At 41.8% G+C, this 25807-nt stretch overlaps 1 protein-coding gene across 2 annotated transcripts in view; it reads right to left on the bottom strand.

Moving 5' to 3' along the window:
* Positions 1 to 2126: 2126 nt before the first annotated feature.
* Positions 2127 to 25807, bottom strand: part of MINPP1 (multiple inositol-polyphosphate phosphatase 1) — a 29034-nt gene continuing 5353 nt past the window's right edge. For both annotated transcript variants that reach the window (XM_043983586.1, XM_043983587.1), the window contains exons 2-5: positions 24630 to 24827; positions 18716 to 18813; positions 16545 to 16678; positions 2127 to 6409 (exon numbers count right to left, since the gene is read on the bottom strand). In XM_043983586.1, the coding sequence (XP_043839521.1) occupies positions 6013 to 6409; positions 16545 to 16678; positions 18716 to 18813; positions 24630 to 24827 (827 nt within the window). In that variant the 3' untranslated portion in view covers positions 2127 to 6012. The remainder of the gene's footprint in view (positions 6410 to 16544; positions 16679 to 18715; positions 18814 to 24629; positions 24828 to 25807) is intronic.

The raw sequence follows: 25807 nt of genomic DNA on the forward strand, positions 1-25807 counted from the left end.
AGGGGGTCCCACATAAGGATCCCCGTGGGTCACATATTGACTTAGGAAACCACATATCTATATTTTCTTCTATTTTTTACTTTATTCTATTTAAGTGTTGTGGGCCCCATGCTGCCCATGCGCTGCATGTTTGACACCTCTGGACTTTATATACAAATAATAACAACACTTACGTGGCACTTACCATGTGCCAGACACTGTGTTTACAACGATCTCATTTGATCCTCACAACAATTCTGGGAGGTGGGTGCTGCTATTATCGCCATTTTACAGATGAAGAAATTGAGGCAGAGGTTAAGTGACTTAGCCAAGGTAACACAGCTGGAACTGTCTGAGGTCATATTAGAACTCAGGTTTTTCCTGACTCCAGGCCGAGCACTTGAACCACTGCACCATCTAGTTGCCTCAGTCTTCATCACCAAAAAAGGACAAAGATCTGCCCAAGAAAGTAATCCCTTTGAAGCATCACCAGAAATCTGTCGCCATTCTGGTCTATCCCAAGGGGTCCCCTAACAGTAGCAGGACCAGAAATGCACGCTACCTTTTTGTCCCATACCTCTGGGTGGTACTTATAAAGAAAACAGAAGAATCTGAGCACGCTTTGGACAGCTTTACAGCCCTGTCGATGAACTCAGAAGGGCATTTTCAGGCACGAGGAGCTCTCCGCTCCCCCTCCCCCTCCCCCTCCTCTCCCCTTTGTTCTGACTTTAACGGATGCCCGAAGCCTTCAGCCTTGGGTCTAGATCCAAATCTTGCTGTGTTTGCCCATGCCCTGCGATGTGCGGTCCTGTCTTCTCTCAGGCTCTCCCTCTAGGCCAAGGAGCTGCATTCTTCTCTCAGTCACCTGGCAGCTCTGCTGAGGCTAAACTTAATTACCCCAAATTAAAAGCAGAGAAAATCCACTGGTTTTCACCATTCGACTTTCCCCATCTTTACCATTCCAGAAATTCCACAAAAGCCGCATTTTTTAAAAATGCCCTGGCCCAGGGTGAAGCACTTTCACTGGTGTGCTTGTCCAAATTCCGTTTCGCAACACCACAACAGTAGCGTACAACCAGACTTAAATGTCAAAAAACAAGATGGTAGCAACTGCATTTCTTCTTCTACATGTGTCCAGGGAAGTAGTCATCTTCTTTTCCCTTCAACCTTCTTTTGTAAAGGCAAGGACCAGAGTGTGACCTTGTAAGTAGACACCCTCCCCCCACACCCATACATGCTCACAAAACAATCTGTGATCAAGCAGAGTAGACACTCTCGAAAGCACATATCGAGAGAAAGGTTCTTGGAGTGCTTGTCCTGGCGTTTGAAAGGCAGGAGAATATACACAGAGAGGGGAGAAAAGTTCAGAGGCAAGAAACAGGTAAACTATTCCATGTTCTCCTCATTTATTTAAGGTATCCTGCTTTATGTCTAAATTAGGCACCCACGGTGACCATATCTTGGTGGCTGGGGTGTGTGTGAGATGTTGGTCTGTATCTAATTTCTGCCAAACAGCTTTCCTGGTTTCCCATCGGTTTTTGTCAGAGAACAAGTTCTTTTCCCAAAACCTTTGACCTTTGGATTTATCAAAAACTCTATTACAATGGCCATTACCTACTGTGTATTGTGTACCTAGTCTATCTCACTGACCTTCCACTCTATTTCTTAGCCAGGACCAGATTGTATTGATGATTGCCACTTTATAAAACAGTCTGAGATCTGGGATGACTGGGCCACCCTCCTTCATTTTTTTTTTCATTAATTTCCTTGATATTCTTGACCAAATGAATTGTTATTTTTCTAGCTCTATAAAATAACTTTTTGGTAATTTGATTGGTATGGTATTGAATAAGTAGATTCATTTAGGTAGAATTGTCATTTGTACTGTATATTGACTCAGCCTACCCATGAGCACCCCCTCCCTTTCAACAGAGGAACTGAAAAGAGAGAAGCCATCCAGCTTCTTCCCTACTCCTCAAAAATCCATTTTTCCACTTTTTCTCCGATTTCAAAGTGTTCAGAGGAAGGAAGATTGGATCCCATGGGCCAAAATTCTCTAGGGAAAGTCTGCCTAGGAGAAATGGGAAATGTTTAAGGATGAAATTCTGAAGACATAAAGGAAAACAATTCAAATGAAGAAAAAGAAACACAGTCAAACATGAAACATTTATTTTCAAGCTTACATTTTATAAAAAGCTATAAATTCCAATCACTACAAATGACATATAAATTCCGGCAAGTGCTCTGAAACCTTCCAGATCTGTAAGGTGATTTGGATCTGGGCAAAGTCCCAAATACTAAGTTGCTCTAAAATACATCCTTCCATTTTATTTTGAAGGCTAAACTTAAAGCTTAAACACAAAGTAAACATCAAACGATTGTTATCTGCACAACAAATTCAAAGTATAAAACACGTGGAAAAATCCCCAAGCTTTGCATTTTAGGTAAACAGTACACTGTATTCACTATAACGGACTCCAGCTCACTTCTGAGGCTTGCATTAGACAGAGATGAGGATAAATGACCACAAGGCATTAATAGTCCCAATGTCATTTCCAAAAGCACAATGGTGAGTTTGCACAGTTCTTCTTGGGTCACTTTGATGCAGCGAGGCAATAGCATGCCTTCTGCCAACCCCAGAGATCACTCTTTTTTTATCACCACTAACTTTCATCACAAAATGATTTTGTTTCAGTCATTTGCAACACAGGAAGGAGAAATAGCACCACAGCCAAGAAGCTCCCAAGTTTCCTAGAATAAGAATAGCTACACTAACAATGACTATCTCACCATTCTCCCCAAAAGTATCTCAAGTGCTAAGGAATGCAAGCATGCTAACTATGCTGTCCTACCGGACCCTAAGGCCAAACAACTCATCCAAAAAGTTTACATTTTTTAACCTATTTTCTAAAGTAAGCATTTCTAAGTCCACTTTAAAGGAACTGATCCAGTCAAACCCTCCCAAGTCATTCCATCTAGTCAGGATCATTGTAAAGCCCTAACTTCATACTTGATCCAAGGATTTTAGAAAAAGCCAGATCTTCTGGAAAAGTTCCATTAAATAAAATCCAGTTGGATCCAAAGTAGTCCATATGTATTTTAAAACAAAATTATATTCATATCGCCTTTCATCATTTTTCAATTTGATTAAACTTACTGTCGAGTACAAAATTCACCTGGATTTTTAATCATCCCTCCTAATTACAAAACAGGCACATCAGACAGAGCGGATTGTTTTCATGAATAATCTGGATAATCGTCATCGTCAGAAAACTTTCAGGTCATGCTTGAAAATGTCATCCTTAAGTCCTATTTCATCTACCATTTCTAAGCTGTGCCAACCCCTGCCCACCTGGAAGCTTATCGACAATCACGACCACCGCCATTCCCTTTTCTCTCAAGCTTTAAAGGCTGCACGGTGCTTCTCCCATAACAAGCGTGCAAGGAGGTAGGTGGTAGAATGCCCCTCTGACATCTGAGCACACTGAAGCTCAGAGAAGGGTTGTGACCTGCACAGGGTCACACAAGTTAGGGTGAGAGCCAGCACCCAGGCCGAGGGTAGACTTGAGGTTCGGTGCTTTCTATACCACTGAGATGCTCAACTAAATCATCCTATAATTTATTTACTTTGCAAAATACATTACTTTCTTCTGAAACTAATTTTTTTAAAAGCAGTTAGCACCCAAGTAAATAAAAACCCACCTCTCATCAGGACATGTTTTAGGAGGTGCTGCTCACCACGAGCACGTAAAAGTCAGTGCAGGAGCAGGTGCACCTGTTCCCCAAGTCAGTATCCAATAACATTCCCTTTGAACAGAATACTCTGGGAATAGAATGTTTAGTTAACTGAGGATAATGAAAAAACATTTTTGCTTTGGCCCTTGCTACTGAAAACAATCCTGCTTTACTGAGTAAAATGTACTTCAACATAACAGGATTTCCTGGTGACGCCTGAGGCTGCTCCTTTCCCCCAAATCCTGAGCATCCTCGTCCCTGAACGAGATGGCAGTGCCCTGACCCAGGACAGGGGTGAGGAGGGGGTGTAGAGATTTTACACACACAGATACACACCCGATCTCAATTTACAAACTGGCTATGTTCCACATGCAACTCTATGAGTATTTTCCCATAGGTAAACTGAGCTAATGCTTGGAAAGGAAAACTTGGTATGCGAGGCACAGAGTCACTATCAAATGTATATTGAATTAGCCTGAAGTGGCTCTTCAGTGGGTGACACACGTGTGTACACAAATGCACATGTACACACATGATCTGGATTTTTTATTTCATTAGAGTAGGGAAGATGCAGCGTGGAAATACCCTCCGCGAAGGCCAAGCCACAATTCTCTTTTAGCATGTTCCCCCAGGAGAATGTATGTCCATTCTAAGGAGGGACAGTTGTACTTTCTCTTGGCATATCTGGCCTGGCAGGATCTGGCTTCATGGAGACCTGACTGACAACTGCTCAGAGAACTGAGAAGTCAGGTGATCTGCCCGAGTTAAGTGCATGTTTATGTGTATACGCACGTATCTGTGATAGGGATTTCTTTTGATTTGTTCGCTCTCTCATAAAAACGAAAGATTTTAATTAACTGATGGTTTAAATTAATCATGGCTTTCTGTACCCAATCCAATGTTAACAAAATGTTCACACAAAAACTGTTTCTCACTTGAAAAGAGTTCATCTCTAATGTCATGAAAAATTTAATATGTAAGATCTAACTCCATTTAAGAAAACTGATCGGGGCAGCTAGGTGGTGTAGTGGATAAAGCACCAGCCCTGGATTCAGGAGGATCCGAGTTCAAATCTGACCTCAGACACTTAACACTTACTAGCTGTGTGACCCTGGGGAAGTCACTTAACCCTCATTGCCCCGCCAAAAAAGAAAAGAAAAGAAAAGAAAACTGATCTTATAATACAACAGTGTGGTGTCTAACTCTCTCTTACTTCACGATTTCCCCACTGTCTTCCTCCTTCCATCCCTACAGTGTATATATCAAAGGAGAGGAACACTGGCATCTAGGCAGCAGAAAACCACACAGAATTAGGCGACTTGATAACTCTTCTCTTAGTGTGCAAGTCATTATCGGCCTTATTATTATAAGCATCATCATCATTACAGAGACAAACACTTGTGGCACTTAGCATTGTTAGCATTCCAAGGAAAGAAGCTTGGCCAGGCAGGATAAACCCATTATTTCAAATAAATTGCTGCTGTTAGTTATGATGATGATAACAACGATAAATACTTGTTTAAGAAGTGAAAAACAGAGAACAGAAGAAAGCAAATCAAAGAACTGAGGAGATTGACTTGATTCTGACTGTCCAATTCCTCCATGATTATAAATGGAAAACTAGCATCCCATTAACATAAAGCCTTACTAAGAAGCCACAGAGTATTTCATTTCCAAATCATCAGCAAGCTAGAGGGATACTAGTAACAAACAATGCTTATTTCTCCTTTTATGTCAGTCGAAATGCCTTCTTAAGTCAGACGTCAAGCAAATGTTTAACATTTTAGCAGCTCTCAATTCGAGAAGTTAGCTATCTTCCATGGAAAGTTATAATTCCAGTTATTAACTTTTTTTTGATTAAAGGGCTCCTTATGCCAGGATAACTCTCCCTGCTCCCTGCTCCCTGCTTGTGGCATGAGGATATCCACAAACTCAGAGGAGTTGAATTCCTAGGCTTTATTGCATCTGGTCCTAGAGAGACCATTTGATTACTCTGGTATCTTCAAGTATCATTTTGAAATCAATTTTATAAGCCAGTACTGGATTACTAATAAAATCTTAAGTCATTTCTGTAAACATTTTCAGCATCAGGTGTGGCCCGGGCCACAAAGGATGATTTTTAAAAAGCATTTTCTTTGCACTACCTTGATACACAATTATTCTCCAAACACACACAAATCCCCGCTCCATAAGCAGATTCTCTGTGAAGTCAGAAATACTCGGGCTTTCTGTCCCCAGGGTAGTGCCGAGCACGCCTGGCATGCCGACACAGAACCCTTCCCCCTAGAATCATGACACTCACAGCTCATCAGACGTGATGTTGATATTTGGCAAGACGCACTCTTGGTCCGAGTGGCAGCCCTGCAGAATGTCACCATAGTGGTCCTTTAGCTCCTGATACACAGCAAAGGTTTCTGGCGAGTAAACAAAAGGCAGCGGCTCTTCATTCAGCAGCAGCTGCACCTGATACTGCCTGGCAGGCGTCTCGGCGTGCTCACAGTGGTAAAGCACAAATATGAGATTGGATGCGTAGGGCACGATGTGGCCGCTCCGGAACTGACGGCTCATCTGCTCCCTGTAATTGTACGCAGTGAGGGGCTCCTTGTCCTTAAAATAGCCCATGAGAGACAGCAGTGGCAGCAGCGTCTCTGCGTGTCCAAAGTGGAAGATGGCTGGAGTAGAGATGGGCTGAGACCTGGGGAAACAACATGACAAACGATTAAAAAAGCTCAGCCCGTGAAGAGGACTCCTCATGTCTTTTCTCTTACTGCGACTTGAGGCTCTCTGGCCACTGACACTCAAATGGAGGTGGTATGTGGCAGAGACAGAGTCAAGCTATACAGGAATCCCAGGCCCAGCACTGCAGCCAGCAAGAACAAGAATCCCTCCCACCATATTCCCAACAAGTGGCTGTCCAGCCTTGGCAGGAAAACTTCCCGGGACCTTTTGAAGTCACCCTCACCCCTGGAGTGGGCACTAAGCACCAGGAAGCAACTCCTGACTTGGCGTTGAGATCTGTCTCTCTAACTTCCAGCACTACAACTAGCTCTTCTCTTTGGTGCCAAGCAGAGCCAATCTAGATCTGTAAAGTGCTTCACCGATAGTAACGGATCCCGTTCAGAATGCCCACAGGCAGACTGCTGCTGATATCGGAATGGGACTCAAGAGCTCAGGGCTGCCTAGACAGAACCAGCAGAACTAAGAGTCAGAGCTGAAGCCACTGGAGAGGATGAGAACAAATTCTGGAGAGTGGGCATGGGGCCAAAGGTTATCTTCCTTCAACTTAAAGAGCAAAAGCATGTTTCACTCCAACGAACAAAACCCTACTAGCAGAGGATCACAGAAGGTAACAAATGCATGAGTCCTCCACGTGAGGCTCTTCAACATTCCAGGCTAAAGACATCTTTGGTGGCACAGCAGAACTATGAGCCTACAAGCCAGACAGCCCAGACCTTCCTTCAGACTATCTTACCCAGAAATGTCAGGATACTAATACCCGGGTGGCATAATGGCTTTGGTGGAGAAGACATAAAAGAGCAACCTGTTTGGATGCAGACGCCACAGCCTGGACGAGTGAGCTCAGACCAGCCAAGTCCCTGAGGGGGAAGCTCCCTGGGGGCTGCTTCTGTCCCAGGAGAGGAAGGCCATGTAACCTCCCAAAGGCTGGATGATTCCACACTTGCCATGGGGTAGCAGAAGGGGGGACCTTCACAGGGATATTATTATTATTGTCACCATTATTACCATCATCTACAATAATGATAAGAGCTAGCATTTTAAGATTTGCAAAGTGCTTATCACGTTATCTCTTTTGAGAAAGGACCTCCGGAAAGGGAAGGACTTCCAGCAACTCATTCCTACAACAAACATGTCCTTCACAGTTACACTTCCTTTGACCTGGACTCTCGATGCTCTCATGGAAATGCATTTTTTTCTTTAAGCTTACTGATGTGTTTGTACCGTACAAACATGCAGAGTTCACCTCTACTTTCTGAGGTCTGTTGTAACTAACAATCACCTCACCCGGAAGTGCAGCATCCCCTCTACTTTGTTAATTAACAGCCATCTATTTTCTCTCCCACCCCTCGCCCCACTGAAAAAGAAAAGAAAAACAATTTTCTTGCAAAAAATATGCAGTCAAGCAGAACAAATTAGGCAGCTGGGAGCCTAAGTTCAAAGTGGCCTCTAACACTAGTTGTGCAATCCTGATAACCCGTGTGCCTCAGTTTCCTCGTCTGTAAAATGGGGATAATAACAGCCCCTACTTCCCAGTGTTGTTGTAAAAGATAAAAAGAGCAATCTGTAAAGCACTTTACCAGGCAAAGGGTATATAATACAGTCTTCCCCTCCCATACAGAGGGTATACAAAAATCTTTCTCCTCCAGCACCTCAATCCATCATCTCTCTGCCATGGGTCCTCTGGACTTGATCACGCCTCTTACAGCTTTCAGAGATGTTTGTTTTCACGGTGCGGCGGCTCCAGCATAAACTATTCTCCTGGTTCTGCTCAATTCATTCTCCGTCAGTTTAGAAAAGTCCTCCAAACTGGTCATTTTAAGAATATTGATGTCAATGTAAATTGTTCTGCTGACTTCACAGGGTGGTCACCACAGAACCTATGATACCAAAGTGTAGTCGAAACCATTTCCTTAAATAAAACCGGGCCTAGAATGTGGTTAGGGGTATATAAACTGTGAAATCTCAAAGTCTCAACACAACTTCCTAGGAGAGGATTATTTCATTACTTTTTATTTATTTGTTTTTTTGCAGGGCAGTGGGGGTTAAGTGACTTGCCCAGGGTCACGCAGCTAGCAAGTGTCAAGTGTCTGAGGCCAGATTTGAACTCAGGTCCTCCTGAATCCAGGGCCGGTGCTCTATCCACTCCGCCACCTAGCTGCCCCCAGCTTTTTATTTTAAGGGAATGGTACAGAATCTCTCAACTGGAGTATTAAAATCTGACTAAGAACACTCTCATAACTCTCTCAGGTGCCTCTAAGTAGGTCATGTGCAAACTAATAGCTAAGTAGGCAATTTCTCCCCCCCCCCCCCACCCTTCCCCCCCACTTAAGGAATCCAGCTTGTTTTCAAGCCCACTTTGGACAAGTCACAACACTTGGTTCTTCTCTCCAGGTCCCCATTTCACTCTTAGTGCAGGGAAACCTCAGGCCAAATTTTCTGAGCAGCCACGATGTGCCTTTGTGGACCTCCCTGTCTGGATGCCTCTCCCCCTCCTGAAGTTCTGATGAATGGCTGCAGACGGAGTGACTGGCCCCTTCACTCTATCCCCTGAATGGGCCCTGTCCTCAAGTTGCCCCCTCTACTGGTCCATAACAACTGCATCTAGCAGCCATCCTGGAGGCCCTCACTCTCAGGGGCTCCATGTTCCAAAGTTACCTCTTACTCACCTAAGTCTTGTCCTATTAAAAAACAGCTGTTTTGAACCTTACTGTTCATCACATCTGTCCCACCCCCTCGTCCTAACCCTGTTTCCTTGACCCCTTAGTGGTTTTAAAAATTTTTTATAATCTTTATAAATCAAGCAGCTCTCTCTGTGATGGCAAAGAATTGGAAATTGAGGGAATGCCCATCCATTGGGGAATGGCTGAACAAGTTGTGGTGTATGAATGTAACGGATACTATTGTGCTGTAAGAAACGATGAGCAGGTGGAGTTCAGAGAAACCTGGAAAGACTTAAGTGGACTGATGCTGAGTGAAGTGGGCAGAACCAGGAGATCATTGTATGCAGTAACAGCCACATTGCATGAGGATCAACAGTGATAGACTTGGCCCTTCTCAGCAGGGCAATGACCCAAGACAATTTCAAAGAACTCATGATGGAAAATGTTGTCCACACCCAGGAAAAAGAACTGTGCATTCTGAATGCAGATCAAACCAGAACTGTTTCTACCTTTTGGCTGTTTTTTTTCTTTTTTCTTTTTTGAGGTTTTCCCTTGTGCTCTGATTCTTCTTTCACAACATGACTAACTCTGAAATATGTTTAATGTGATTGTACATATATAACCTACATCAGATTGCTTTCTGTCTTGGGGTGGGGAAGTGAAGGGAGGAGGGAGAAAAATTAACAGCCATCTTATGAAAACAAATGCCGAAAACTATCTTTACATGTAAAATACTTTTATGATTTAAAAAAATAATTTTTATAAATCAAACATGTTAAAAGTGACAAATGAGGCCAGCTTTCCTATTGCTATAGCTCTCAGCAGACAGCGCAAAGAACACTGGGTTTGGAGCCAGAAGAGCTGGGTTCAAATCCTGGTTCTCAGACAACTGTCTGTGCACCTTCAGGATAAGGTGGGCCTCTGGGGATTGCATTTCCTCATCTGCAAAAGGAGGAGTTTGGACAAGACAACCTTTGAGGCCAGCCCCAGGATTATGCTTCTTCCAGGCATCATAGCTACTTCTGGCTCATTCCCAATAATCCCTAATGCTAGTGCCATCTAAGGCTCCCTCTGACACAGATTGGCTGCAAGACCTGGGGAAGGTCCTGGAAGTGCTCAGTGCCCCCAGGTAGCAATGTAGCTAAAACTCTCAATTGTAGAACACTGTAGTCCCTGATCTGCACCAAGAGAGGAGCTGCCCTGACCAATGAAATCAGTCAGTCGATCAATTAACATTTTTAAAGACCCTACTATGCACAAGCACAGTGCTAAAACCAAACCTCATAAAGCCCAATCCTCTACCTCAATCATGGGACAGTAGACTTGGGCTTAGAAGGGGCTTTTTTTTTTCTTTTTTTACATATAAGATATTTTATTTTTTCCATTACATGTAAAGATAGTTCTCAACTTTTGTTTATACAAGCTTTCCAATTTCAGATTTTTCTCCCTTCCTCCCCTCCCTCCCCCTCCCCTAGACAGCAGGTAATCTGATAGAGGTTATATATATATATATATATACACACACACACACACACAATAACATTAATCCTATTTCTGCATTAGTCATGTTATAAGAGAAAAAAATCAGAGCAATGATGCAAAACCTCAAAATAGAAAAAAAAAACCAACAGCACCAAAAACAAAAGAAATAGTATGGTTCATTCAGCATCTATACTCCACAGTTCTTTCTTTTTTTTTTTTTTTCCTGGATTTGGAGATCCTCTTCCATCACGAGTTCCCTGGAACTCTTCTGTACCATTGCATTGGTGAGAAGAATCTAGTCCATCACAGTAGGTCAACACTCAATGTTGATGATACTGTGTACAATGTTCTTCTGGTTCTGCTCATCTCACTCATCATCAGCCCACGCAAGACCCTCCAGGTTTCTCTGAACTCCTCCTGCTCATCATTTCTTACAGCACAATAGTATTCCATTGTATTCATATACCCCAACTTGTCCAGCCATTCCCCAATTGATGGGCACCCCCTCAACTTCCAATTCCTTGCTACCACGTAAAGAGCAGCTATAAATATTTTTGTACATGTGGGTCCCTTTCCCCTTTCCATGATTTCTTTGGGAAAAAGACCCAAAAGTGGAATTGCTGGGTCAAAGGGTATGCACAGCTTTATTGCCCTTTGGGCATAATTCCAAATTGCTCTCCAGAATGGTTGGGTCAGCTCACAGCTCCACCAACAATGCATTAGTGTTCCAATTTTCCCACAGCTTCTCCAACATTGATCATTTTCCTTTTCTGTCATTTTAGCCAAACTGATAGGTGTCAGGTGGTACCTCAGAGTTGTTTTAATTTGCATCTCTCTAATCATTAGAGATTTAGAGCATTTTTTCATATGGGAATAGATAGCTTTGGTTTCTTCATCAGAAAACTGCCTGTTCATATCCTTTGACCATTTCTCAATTGGGGAATGACTTGGATTCTTATAAATTTGATTTAGTTCCCTATATATTTTAGAGATGAGGCCTTTATCAGAAGCACTGGCCTCAAAAATTGTTTCCCAGCTTTCTGCCTCCCTTCCAATTTTGGATGCATTGCTTCTGTTTGTACAAAAATGTTTTAATTTAATATAATCAAAATCATCCATTTTGCATTTTATAATATACTCTATCTCTTGTTTGGTCAAAAACTGTTTTCCTTTCCAAAGATCTGATAGGTAGACTATTCCTTTCTCTCCTAATTTACCTATGGTATCACCTCTTATGTCTAAATAGTGTATCCATTTTGACCTTATTTTAGTATAAGGTGTAAGATGTTGGTCTATGCTTAGTTTTTGCCATACTATCTTCCAGTTTTCCCAGCAGTTTTTGTCAAATACTGAGTTCCTATCCCAGAAGCTGGAGTCTTTGGGTTTATCAAACACTACATTACTAGCGTCATTTACTACTGCATTTCCTGAGCCTAGCCTATTCCATTGATCTACCACTCTATTTTTTAGCCAGTACCAGATAGTTTTGATGACTGCCGCTTTATAGTAAAGCTCCAGGTTTGGTACCGCTAACCCACCTTCCTGTGAATTTTTTTTCATTATTTCCCTGGATATTCTTGATTTTTTGTTTTTCCAGATGAATTTTGGTATTATTTTTTCTAGCTCTATAAAATAATTTTTAGGTAGTCTGATTGGTATGGCACTGAATAAGTAAATTAATTTAGGCAGTATTGTTATTTTTACTATATTAGCTCTGCCTATCCATGAGCAATTGATATCTTTCCAATTATTTAGATCTGATTTGATTTGTGTGAAGAGTGTTTGGTAGTTGTGTTCATAGAATTCCTGGGTTTGTCTTGGCAAGTAGACTCCCGAGTATTTTATATTATCTACCGTTACTTTAAATAGAATTTCTCTTTCTATCTCTTGCTGCTGGGCTTTGTTGGTCATGTATAGAAATGCTGATGATTTATGTGGATTTATTTTATATCCTGCTACTTTGCTAAAGTTGTTCATTGTTTCAAGTAATTTTTGAGTTGATTCTCTAGGATTCTTTAAGTATACCATATCATCTGCAAAGAGTGATAGTTTTGTTTCCTCCTTGCCTATTCTAATTCCTTTAATTCCTTTCTCTTCTCTGATTGCTAAAGCTAACATTTCTAGGACAATATTAAATAATAGGGGTGATAATGGACATCCCTGTTTCACCCGATCTTATTGGGAAGGCCTCTAATTTATCTCCATTGCATATAATACTTGCTGATGGCTTTAGGTAGATACTGTTTATTATTCTCAGGAAAGCTCCACCTATTCCTAAACTCTCTAGTGTTTTTATTAGGAATGGATGTTGTACTTTGTCAAAAGCTTTCTCTGCATCTATTGAGATAATCATATGATTTTGGTTGGTTTTCTTATTGATGTGATTGATTATGTTAATAGTTTTCCTAATGTTGAACCAGCCCTGCATTCCTAGTATAAATCCCACCTGGTCATAGTGTATTATCTTGGTGATCACTTGCTGTAATCTCCTCGCTAATATCTTATTTAAGATTTTAGCATCAATATTCATTAGGGAAATTGGTTTGTAATTTTCTTTCTCTGTTTTTGCTTTACCTGGTTTTGGTATCACCACCATATTTGTGTCATAAAATGAATTTGGTAGAACTCCTTCTTCAGCTATTTTTCCAAATAATTTGTATAATATTGGAATTAATTGTTCTTTAAATGTTTGGTAAAATTCACCCGTAAACCCATCTGGCCCTGGGGATTTTTTCTTAGGGAGTTCATTAATGGCTTGTTCAATTTCTTTTTCTAATATGGGTTTATTTAAGGATTTTATTTCCTCTTCAGTTAACCTGGGCAGTTTGTGTTTTTGTAAATATTCATCCATTTCATTTAGATTGTCAAATTTATTGGCATACAGTTGGACAAAATAATTCCTAATTATTGATTTAATTTCCACTTCGTTGGTGATAACATCACCTTTTTCATTTTTGATACTGGTAATCTGGTTTTCTTTTTTTTAATCAAATTAACCAATATTTTATCTATTTTATTGGTTTTTTCATAAAACCAGCTCTTAGTTTTATTAATTCTATAGTTTTTTTGCTTTCAATCTTATTAATTTCTCCTTTGATTTTCAGGATCTCTAATTTAGTATCTAATTGGGGATTTCTAATTTGTTCTTTTTCTAGCTTTTTAAGTTGCATGCCCAATTCATTAATCTCCTCTTTCTCTTTTTTATTCATGTAAGCATTTAGAGCTATAAATTTTCCCCTAAGCACTGCTTTGGCTGCATCCCATAGATTTTGGGATGTTGTCTCATTATTGTCATTCTCTTGGATAAAGTTATTGATTGTTTCTATGATTTCTTGTTTGGCCCATTCATTCTTTAGAATGAAATTATTTAGTTTCCAATTGATTTTCATTCTACTTTTCCCTGGCTCTTTCTTACATGTAATTTTTATTGCATAATGATCTGAAAAGGATGCATTTACTATTTCTGCCTTTCTACATTTAACTATGATGTTTTTGTGCCCTAATACATGGTCAATTTTTGAAAATGTGCCATGTACTGCTGAGAAAAAGGTATATTCCTTTCTATCCCCATTCAATTTTTTCCAGACATCTATCATGTCTAACTTTTCTAGTAATCTATTCACCTCTTTCACTTCTTTCCTATTTATTTTTCAGCTAGATTTATCTAATTCTGAGAGGGAGAGATTCAGATCCCCCACTAGTATAGTATTACTGTCTAATTCCTCTTGTAACTCATTTAACTTCTCCTCTAAGAACTTGGATGCTATACCACTTGGCGCATACATATTTAATATTGATATTACTTCATTATCTATAGTACCTTTAAGTTAAGATGTAATTTCCTTCCTTATCTCTTTTAATGAGATCTATTTTTGCCTGCACTTTGTCTGAGATAAGGATTGCTACCCCTGCTTTTTTTACTTTAGCTGAAGCATATATTCTGCTCCAGACTTTTACCTTTGCTCTGTGTGTATCTCTCTGCTTCAAATGTGTTTCTTGTAAACAGCATATTGTAGGGTTCTGGTTTTTAATCCACTCTGCAATTCGCTTCCGTTTTATAGCAGAGTTCATCCCATTCACATTCACAGTTATTATTACTGACTGTCTATTCCCCTCCATTCTATTTACCCGCTTTGTACTTTTCCCCCCTTCTTTCACCCTATTCCTCCTTACCAAGGTTTTACTTCTTACCCCTGTCTCCCCCAATCTGCCCTCCCTTTTTATCACCCCCCCCTCTCTTTTCTTTACCCTTTTCTCCCTTGCTTTTGTCCTCCCTTCTATCAGTTCCCCCCTTTCCCTTCTCCTTTTGCTTCCCTAAAGAATGAGTTAAGTTTCTTTATCCCAATGAACGTATGTTATTCCCTCTTTGAATCAAATCTAATGAGAATAGGGTTGAAACAATGTTCACCCCTCCTTTCTTTCCCTCTATTGTAATAAGTTTTTTTTTTTCCCCCACCTCTTCATATGATATAATTCATCGAAGGGGCTTCCTTTTGACAGATGATAAAACTGAGATCCAGGCAGGCTAATTACGGTGTTGTGGTACTTCTAATTATTTTAACCTATTTTTCCAAGGAGCATTTTTGTTGAGTTAAAAAGTTGTTTCTTTTAATTTTTCACAAATGCAGCTATTTTATAGTTTTAAATATCAATGATGAAACACATCAGGCTTAGATTTTTTAAGTCATTTTCATGTAAAAAACTGATCTTACAAAATGTGCTCATAGGATTTCATGCCCCTAAATTCCCTACACGCCTTCAAGCCAGATTACTCTTATCTTTATTTCAACAAACTAGACATACAGCATTTACAAATTGGAGCAGAATAAAGCTGAGTCACTCTTTCTCAGAGTAATTCAATGAGGCAGTTTTGACTCACTGCTCAAAGACAAGGGATTTATTTCTAGGTCACCAACAGACCAACCCTCATCACACACAGTCTCCGGATTTAGCCAATCCCCTGCCAAACAGAGAACACTGAAGCTGGAGCTGGGCTTGGGCAGGGGACCCTTGCCCCTGGAGGGCAGAGTTCTATTTAGAGGCTGAGTTGGGAAGGATCTTGTCCACCAGCACTAGACACAGCCGGAGAGGATACAACAGGGAGGAAAGACTTTCCCACCCATTTCAAGGACTCTCTGAGAAGGGGACAAAGAGCAGAGACCCTCCTCTACCAAGCCTGGGGGAAGCCATATGCTGGAGAGGTGACAAACCTACCAAACTTCATAAAATCTCCAGGCTGCTTAGCAAAAGGTCATCACAGAAAAACATAACAGAGACGAGAAAATGTGGGTTTTTACCTGTTTCTATAAGGCATTCCCTCATATATAAGGTGGGTGCTAGATGCAATTATTTATTATTAATTTCAAAGAAAAAAAGAACTGTGAATCAGGCTCCAGAACTGAGCCCTTCCTTGGCTGCTCACTCTCTGTGTGATCTTGGGTCTCATCCCCTAACCTCCCTAGGACCTGGTGACCTCTTGGAATCCCTCCCAGCTCTAGGCCTGTGAGTTTGCTCCTCAAGGAGGGACCTAAGGGATCTCTCAAGTCTGTTTGTCTCTCTCCTTCTCCATCCTCTTGCCCCTCCAGTGTCTCTCTCTCCCTCTGTTCCTTTCCATTTCCCCATCCCCCCACCCCAGTCTCTGTCTCTCTCTGGCTTTATATTTATAGTCTGAACTTCCTCCCTACTGATGTTAGTATGTGATCACATAATAACCCTTAGGGGTGGAGTACACTTCATTTATGATGACAACGGAGTGATCCCAGAGCATTACCTAAGAAAGTTCAGAGGTATCTAAATTTAAAATAAGAGGTCACAAGCACACGTGGTTAAGGTTTATTGCGATGGGCACCTCAAAAAAAAAAAATCACAAACCTGAAACAAAATCTCATGCTAAGGCCAGAGTACTACTGACAGTGACTGGGGCACTCCTTGTTTTTCAGACTGACTTACCTTTGTCTCTGCTCAACAGCTCTGTCCAAATGCTGAAATATGTTCTGAAGCAGGCCGCAGCTGGACCGGCTGTTGATGGCATAGCCATACCCTCTTTTCCAATACTGCTTCAGGTCATTCAAGTATTCCAGCACCTGAAAAGGTACATTTTTCAAAGCTGCATAGTGACAGTAACACACTCCCTAACAGAACAGCGGTCGGCAGGCTCCTTCCTGGGGCGATGAAAGGCTTCCTGAGAGGCACGTTCACAGACATGACTAAGGTACAGAGGAGTGCTGAGGTCAGGAGCTGTTGCCTCACCAAGACGGGGACAAAGCTCTTCTAAAGACCCCCTGGAAAGGGCCAGCTCCTATCTGCTTAACCTCAGGCCTGACCACCAAGCATACTCTTCAAGGAGAATAAGGAGATACCCTATGAATTACAGTTCAGGAGTCAAACTGGACTTGGAATTGAAACAATATTAAAAATACTCTCACTAAACCGTGCCAATCCAATTCAAGGTCCAAAATTTGGCAAAATCCAGTGTGCAGCACGTTCCATCCCAAACCCCCCAGTCCCAGTAAGTTACGTCAGCTGCCCCGCAGGAGGAGACTTCAGTGCTGTACAATCATCTCTGGTGCAGCCTTGTGTATACAGTGAAGCAACAACCATCTGCAAAGCCAGACTGACAGAGCCAGTACAGCCAAGAACATTTCAAGGCATCACAAGCATGGGAAAGTTGGCAATGCCAGAAACCTCGATTCCTCCGTGAGAAAACTAGCTGTACACTGAAGAAGAGAGGCAATTCTTAGAGAGTGATTTGGTCTTCCTGGCTGAGGTAGCTGTGACTTGCCATGAGAAGTTGTCTTACCTACAGCTAAGATCCAGATGCAAAGTAGTTATGAGACTGAGTTATTTGTCCTTGAGAAGGGAACCTGTGATTTCATCTGTATAAGGTTCTTCTCAGGAGCAGACTCCTTCAGCATATTCTCTGCACTTTCTCATCCACTCCCCCATGCTGCCTCTCACTTCCAGTCTCTTAATGCAATCCAGCTATATTTGCCTTCAATATGTCAAGGCTCCCTGACACTTACAGAAACCAAAAGCCCCGAAAGCCCCTAACAACAGTCCATCTTCATGAATTGCTGTGGCCAAAAACAATTCGCCACCTAGTGGTGAACCAGTAAAATGATGTTATAGGTTAGATGGGCTTTCATGGTCAATCTTGAAAAACCAAAAAACCCTTTCTAACATTGTTTCTACTGGAAACTATGCTTTAAGTCCCAGATAATCATTTTACTGATGAACAAAAGAAAAGGATCCGTGTGTACAAAAATATTTGTGGTAGCTCTTTTTGTAGTTGTAAAGAACGAGAAACTAAGGGGGAGGAAGAAAGGTGTTTATCCATCAACTGCGGAATGGCTGAACAAACTATGACCTATGGATGCGATGGGATACTCTTGTGCTGTAAGAAACGACAAAGGGGACGGTTTCAGAGTAACCAGGGAAGACCGGTATCCACTGATACAGAAAAAAGTGGGCGAAAGCAACAATACAATTTATAAATACCATTGTAAAGATTTTTTAAAACTTGGAAATACTTAAAAATGTTCATCAGCACGACAATCAAAGTGATGCCAGAAGACAGATGATAAAGGCTGCTGCCCACCACTTGGCACCGAGGTGAAGGGCTCATTGTAGAATGTGACACATTTTGGGGACATGGCAAATGGGCTGTTTTGCCTGACTATGCAGATTTGTTACAAGGGTTTCTTCAATGGAGAAATGGAAGAGAAATTTCTGTTGATTTCTGTTAATTAAAAAAAAAATGAGGGGCAGTTAGGTGGCATAGTGGATTGAGCACCGGCCCTGGATTCAGGAGGACCTGAGTTCAAATCCGGCCTCAGACACTTGACACTTACTAGCTGTGTGACCTTGGGCAAGTCACTTAACCCCAATTGCCTCACTTAAAAAAAAAAAGTAAAAAAAATGAACTCAAGTTTCATTTAATAATTAATTTATCCAATTGTGAAGAGTAAATGACATATTACTGTTCATTCTAATCCCCTTACCAGAACACCGAATGCAAGGTCACCAGCACTAAGCAATGGTTTCCCACAGTGCCTCTCACTTTAGAACCTGTGCCTGAGTAAATGCTGAGCAGCTAACACAACTGCAAAGTTTACACTCACCTTAGCATCCTCTGTGTCAAAGACATTGCACCAGGGGGACTGAATATCTCTAATAGCCAGGTCAAATGAGCAGGAAAAAAAAGCGACTTGGATTAAATCTGGTGAAAGAAAGCAAAGTGTTCTGAGTTATGATTTTCTGCTATTAAAAAAAAAGTGGGATGTCAATAATCCTTTGTAAATTAAAAGGGCTAGACTAGATCGCTAAGGTTCCTTCCAGCTCTGAAATTCTATGATTTTATAAGCTGCACTAAAGCAAGACCTTTTTTCCTACCAGGAATCAATAAAAACAAAAATGGAAAGTTAAATTAAGGATCAAATTCAAGGCTAAAAACAAAAACACACCACAGTTTAATCTAGGTAATATTTAGGTTTGTTTTTCATTAAAATTATACATATACATGTATACAGAGAGAGAAAAAAGAAAAAAAAAAGGTGGGGGAGGGAGGAGGGAGAGACCAGCTGAGAGGCTCTTACAACAACAGTTCTAGCTTAGGTGAGAACTTGAATCAAGATGGGATTGCAAAAATAGTTTTTTGTTTGTTTGTTTTTTTAAGTATTTTCAGACATATAAATGAGTCTCCAATAATCTTTTTTTTTCTTTTTTTAAGGGCAAATGAGAGTTAAGTGACTTGCCAGGGCCACACAGCTCATAAGTACCAGTAGTCTGAGGCTGGATGTGAACTCAGGTCCTCCTGAATCCAGGGTCGGTGCTCTATCCACTGTGCCACCTAGCTGCCCCCAAAAATAGTTATTTCAAAGATGGATCTGACAGTCCTCAAAGGTAGAAGTGGGAAAAAAAGATGAGAAGAGAAAAGGAATCCAATACAACTATCTACCAAGATGAAGGGCAGGGATGATTAAGAAAATGGTGAAACGGTCATCAGGAATGAAAGTAAAAAATCCTATTACTTAGTATTAGTATTCTATTACTAAGGAAGTTCTAATATTGAACACCCTATTCTGGTTTATTTTTGGTTTGTTTCTAAACTGTTGAATAAACTGACGACTTATTTAATTAGTATAAAATACAGTTTAGGAGGAAAAAGAGCAACACTCCAGTTAACAGACTGTGCTATATGAGGTTTTTATTATATGTGATTATATTCTGAGAAAATAAAATCGAAGTACCAACATATGCAAATCTAAGTTATTGAGATTGATGACAGAATATCACTATATCTGGAATCTACTTTAGACAAACTGTAACATCTCTGGGCCTCGGGTTCCTCATTTGGGGGGGCAGGGCAATGAAGGTTAAGTGACTTGCCCAGGCTCACACAGCTAGTAAGTGTCAAGTGTCTGAAGCCGGATTTGAACTCAGGTCCTCCTGAATCCAGGGCCAGTGTTTTATCCACTGTGCTACCTAACTCCCCCCCCCCCGCCCCGGTTCCTCATTTTTAAATGGATTCTGGGGAGACCTAAAGTAGATATGTAATGATCACATCCTAACTCGAACTTCCTTTCGTTCATATTTACCAAATCCCCTTCACTTTGAGGACTAAACCAAAGTAAATGGGAGCCAATTCCCTAGGTCATTTCCAAGGATGATTCTAGTTCTAAAATTCTATGACCGATGAAGATGTAGATTCATCTCAGGTACTTCTTCACGTAATAAAGCTTTTTATTTATCCAGCTGGAGATGTATTCAATTTACCCTCAAGGGAGATGACGTCATCAAAGTGCTAAGGAACCTTATACCACTTTACACTTAAGTGTTGGCTCTCACAAGGGCTCTTTTTACAGTTAAACATGTTCCTTTCCCTCAAAAGGATGCCCATTTTTATATTTACACTGGAGTACTTCTATCTAAAGGTCGATGGCATAGGTATCCACTTCTATGTAAAGGTAATGATAGCGTAGATCTCTAATAAAGCACTTTTATCTAAACGCAATGATAAGGGACGGCTAGGTGGCGCAGTGGATAGAGCACCGGCCCTGGAGTCAGGAGGACCTGAGTTCAAAACCAGCCTCAGACCCTTGACACTTACTAGCTGTGTGACCCTGGGCAAGTCACTTGACCCCAATTGCCTCACTAAAAAAAAAAATAATAATAATAAAGGCAATGATAGCATAGAATAAAGATTTCTCCATTTACTAGGCTATGGTTAAAATTAATACTGCTTTGCTATGATTTGGGGGGGGGGGCACCTAGCTGCCCCCTCATGAAACACTTCTCAATCCCACTGTGAGCTGGTTCAGGAGCGCTGCAGGCTGAGTGTTCGAAAGACCTGATGCAGGTGACAGAATTCTACTACCACTACAGGTAGCAGGGCATTATGGGACATTGCCCTTCTATATCTGAAATGTCGTTTGTAGTCCCAGAGAGCCTCACACTTCAGCTAATGACTTCATAAGTCCCTGTGGCCAAAAGAACTCCTCTCTTGATGACCCAGTTTAGTTAGGCTGGTCCTTGGACAACCGGATTGTCTGGGGGTCACTATTTCTGTTGGGGAGCCCTGAAGGGGTGGTTCACACCCTCCTAGGACAGGCTTTGAGAATCCCAGGCTGCTGTACCACAATGAGGCCCTGGAGCATGACTTTAATGGAGAAGTGTAATAACTATTATTCTCATTACTGGAGGAATCCCCCACTCCAATGAGACCATAGGTCTGCAGAACATAATAAAGAATAGTACTTTGGGTTTTGGTTTTATATGTGGACCACTGTGACGATTTCATCAGTACAGAGAAATTCTAGTGAAGAAACACCCTCAACAAATGCTGGCTGGCCCCATTCTGTAATTTCTAGCCTCAGAGAGGTGCCTGAGACACTCAGAGGTTAACCTGTCCAATGTCACACAGCCAGTGTGGTGCAGTAGCTGGAATACCAGCCTACGAGTCAGAAAGACAGGGATTCATGTCCTGTCTCTGAAACACCCCGGGTGGCTGACACTGCATAGGAGTAAGAGTATCAAATAATAATAGCTCACACACAGACAGACTTTCCCAAACCAAGCTCAGAATTGATTCCAGTGAGATTGAGGAAGGTCCCAAGGTCTGAAAGAATACAAAACTTAATGGGGGTGGGGGTGGCTAGGTGGCGAAGTGGATAAAGCACCGGCCCTGGATTCAGGAGTACCTGAGTTCAAATCTGGCCTCAGACACTTGACACTTACTAGTTGTGTGACCCTGGGCAAGTCACTTAACCCCCACTGCCCCACCAAAAACAAAAACAAAAACAAAAACTTAATGGGGGGCAGCTAGGTGTCGCAGTGGATAGAGCACCGGCCCTGGAGTCAGGAGGACCTGAGTTCAAATCCGGCCTCAGACACTTAACACTTACTAGCTGTGTGACCCTAGGCAAGTCACTTAACCCCAATTGTCTCACAAAAATAAATAAATAAATAAATAAAAAACCCTTAATGGAAGGGGCAAGAAGATTAGGAACCAAGCATAGGAGTTCTCAAAATTATTCGTGCAGGACGAGGGCATGCTGGTGGTAAGGAAGGAGGTGGCTTGGGAAAGAAGGCACAGCATGGCGGGATCAGGCAGCAGCTGACAGAAAGGGGTGCTAGGCGCTCCAGAAATTCCTTGACTGAACTACTCAGTAAGAGTCATATCACTGATGTGCAAATGATTGCCTCAGGAAAGCGACTGCAAAATATTTTATTTTCTTAAAGGCAAACAGATCCCTCCCCTAAGGTTTTTATTTTGTACCCTTTGCTTAGCAGACCTAAAATTCCATCCCTATAACAAATTCCAAATGAGAGGGTCTGAACCAATGAGAATAAATATACTGATTGCCAAATAATCATTTGTAGTTTGGGAATTCATTTGTAGCTCAGAGAGAAAACCAGTTTCCTCAAGTTACTCTTCAGAGTCATGACAGAAAGGCCCTCCGAGGCCAGCTTGGTTAGTCCAAACTTGATTCTCCTCTATTCCTCCCCAAATCACCCCCCACCAACTTCTCCAATCCCTCCTCCCACCCTGGCCTTCTGAGCTGCTGACATTGTCCAAGGCCAGTGACCATTTGGTTGGCTCTCACCCTCCTAGTCATTTCTGAAGTGTCTGGCTGGACTGACGGCTGTCTTTTCTTTGACCCTCTCCATTTTCTTCCTTCCAAGAGACCTCACTTTCTCTGACCCATTTCTACGTCCTTTGCTGACGACTCTCTCCCTCTCCCTCTCCCTCTCCCCCTTCAAGGCTCTGTATCTATCCCAGCTCCCCTTGTTTGATCTCTTGGAGACCTCATCTACTTCTGTGGATTGAATTGTCACCAACATACAGATCGATGTATCCGCCAATGACCTCCTGCTACAGGCCCCACTGGCATTTTAAACAAACCAGTCCAAGAGTGAATTCATCTGGGCTCCTGTCCCCATACCTGCCCCTCCCCCAGCCTCTAGAGTTCAGTGGATTCCCTAGAGATGCAGGCATCATTTCTGACTCCTCCCTCAGCCCCTCATTTCTAAATCAGCTGCCAAGTCCTATCCATTCTACTTCCCAAATCTCTCCCACCCATCCCCACTCCTGTTCACTTCACCACCCCAGCTCCTCCTCGCTGCTCAGCTTCTCTCATCTCATAACTTCCTAACTGGTCTTTCTGCCTCTGGTTCCTCCCTTGTCCATCCCAAACTGTCTGCTCCTGCTCAAAGCACTGTCTTAATCTATCACTCGGATCATGTTTCTCGACTCCACAACCTGTCATTACGTCTTATTACCAATCAAAGCATGAACACCTTATAAACAGCTGACTGTTCTAAGCCTTCCTTCACACATGGAGCACCCTCGCCATCTCTGACTAGTGCAATCTTTCCTTTCGCCAAGCCTGGCTCAGGTGCCACCACCTCCAGACAACCTTCCCACCTTCCCCCTGCTGGGAAGTCACCCTCTCCCTCCTCATTTTTCTCATAGCAGGGACCTCGCCCCTGCACTTAGCATAAACCCCCCTCATGTCATATCTCTATAATTCTCTCCCTATCGAGGTTGGCCCTACCATTTAACTACTTATACCTGCTCATAACCTCGTCACCCTTGACTTCTCCCTCCACTTGGATCCACCTGCCCAACCAATTACCAAATTCTATTTCCCAAATCGCTCATCAAGACCCTCTTTCTCTCCACCCCTGGTTTTGGGAACCCACTGATATCGCCACAGTTCAGGTGTTCAGCACCTCCCACGTAAACTATTTCAAAAGTCTCTTAATAGATGTCTCTGCCTCTGGTCTCTTCCCACATCAATTCATCCAACACACCACTGCAATGCTTACAAAATAGAGACTAAATGGCTTAGTGTGGCGCTCATGGAGACGTTCACAATGGATACATATAGTATCCATTATCTCCCTTATAGAATTTGTCTCCTTCAGGGCAAAGGCCATCTTATTTGTACCTCCCTGGGTACCCACAACAGTGCACTATATAAAGAAAGGTTCAATAAATGTTTGTTAATGGAATGGAAAAATGCTCTTTCCAAGGCTATTTGCTTTCAAAAAGTATCTTCCATAAATATAAATGTCTACAAAAATTAAGATCTATCCATGAGGCACATAACTGAATCTTCAGGACACAAAATGTATCTACTTTCAGGTTCTTGAATAGGATCCATCCTGCACCCCCCCCCGTAATCTTGTGGTACCAAGGAAAGCTCAGGCTAAAGGATCTCTTGACCTTGGGAGTTACTGAGCTAAGAATGGGACACACCAATGGAGCCAGCACAAAGTTCAGCAGTTTGACATTAATATACTCAAGGGCTAGGGGTATGGGGTAGCCCTGAGGATGAAAATGAACCAACTCAGTGATAATCAGTACTGAGATCTCTGGAAAGTAGCTCCTGAACTTCCAACCTGGGAATAGACAGACAGGGAAATGCAAGTCTTTAAAAAAAAAAAAGCCTTGCAGACCTCCTTGCTCATTGCAAGGAAGTAACAATAGTTGCTATTTAAAATACAAATAAACATGAATAGGTACCTGACCTGCATTTAAATCACTTGTTGGCACCTGTAAAATACCTGCAACTTTTTTAATAATTTTCTGCATTTCTGGTCCATTTTTGAAGGCTTCTACCTGATAAAGAGCTGAATCATTCTTTTCCACCTCAGCTAGGAACTTTTCACAATGATCAAAGAACCTCATGAGTTTATCATCTATATTAGGTGGTCCAAATTCCATATCTGCAAGAGAAAATAAAAAGGCAAGTCTTAAGCAAGGTACTGGGGCAGCTAGGTGGTGCAGTGGATAGAGCACTGGCCTTGGATTCAGGAGTACCTGAGTTCAAATCGGCCTCAGACCACTTACACTTAATAACTGTGTGACCCTGGGCAAGTCACTTAACCCCAACTGCCTCACTAAAAAAAAAAAAAGCAAGGTACTGACACGTAAAATAATAATTTGGGAAGCAACATTCAAATAATATTTAGTTTCAGTGTAGACAGTGAAAGCCAATAATCTATTCATTTAATACTTGGATTAAATATTCACTGATGAAAAAATATTCAGTGATGATGAAAGAGCTCAAGAAAGATAGGAAACTTAAACTCTCCCTCCATTTGCAATCGCTGTGATTTATTTATTAATCTGGTACAAAAGACAGTAAAGTACGGTGTTTCTGGAGCGCAGTAGTAAGATCACATAAGATATGTGCTCTTTTTCCACAGACACTTCCATACAAATCTCATCTCAGTGGCTAAGCATGGCATGGAGATGCAATGTTGAAGGGTATGACAGGATCTCAAGCCCTGGCAGGTTCTACCCCTCTGTATGCGCGGGGCAGGGCCGACTGTACTAGGGCAGGCTGTTGAAGCAGGGAGGTTGCAGCCCCAAGGATTCTGGGGCACTCCACATGGGCACCATCACCAGAGATGATTCACCATTTCGTTTCCTAGTTGCCAGGGATTCTAAGGCAGCAACTGGCCATTATTGATGGCCTCAAAGATGAGGGTGCTATAAAAATATTAATTCATTCCAGCTAAGATTAACATCGTCTTCAATTCTGGCAACACAGAAAGATCTCAGACCTTTAACTGCTACAAGTTTGCTGTGTAATTCTCAAGAAATAACAGGTTTCTTTCAATAAAGATAACCAGATCTTTCTTAAGAGGACTTCTTTTTCAATCAGGGTTAAGGGGGAAAAAAGTGAAGGAAGGTGGCCTAG

Source organism: Dromiciops gliroides, chromosome 2 (assembly GCF_019393635.1).
Source record: "Dromiciops gliroides isolate mDroGli1 chromosome 2, mDroGli1.pri, whole genome shotgun sequence".
Classification (NCBI taxonomy): Eukaryota; Metazoa; Chordata; class Mammalia; order Microbiotheria; family Microbiotheriidae; genus Dromiciops; species Dromiciops gliroides.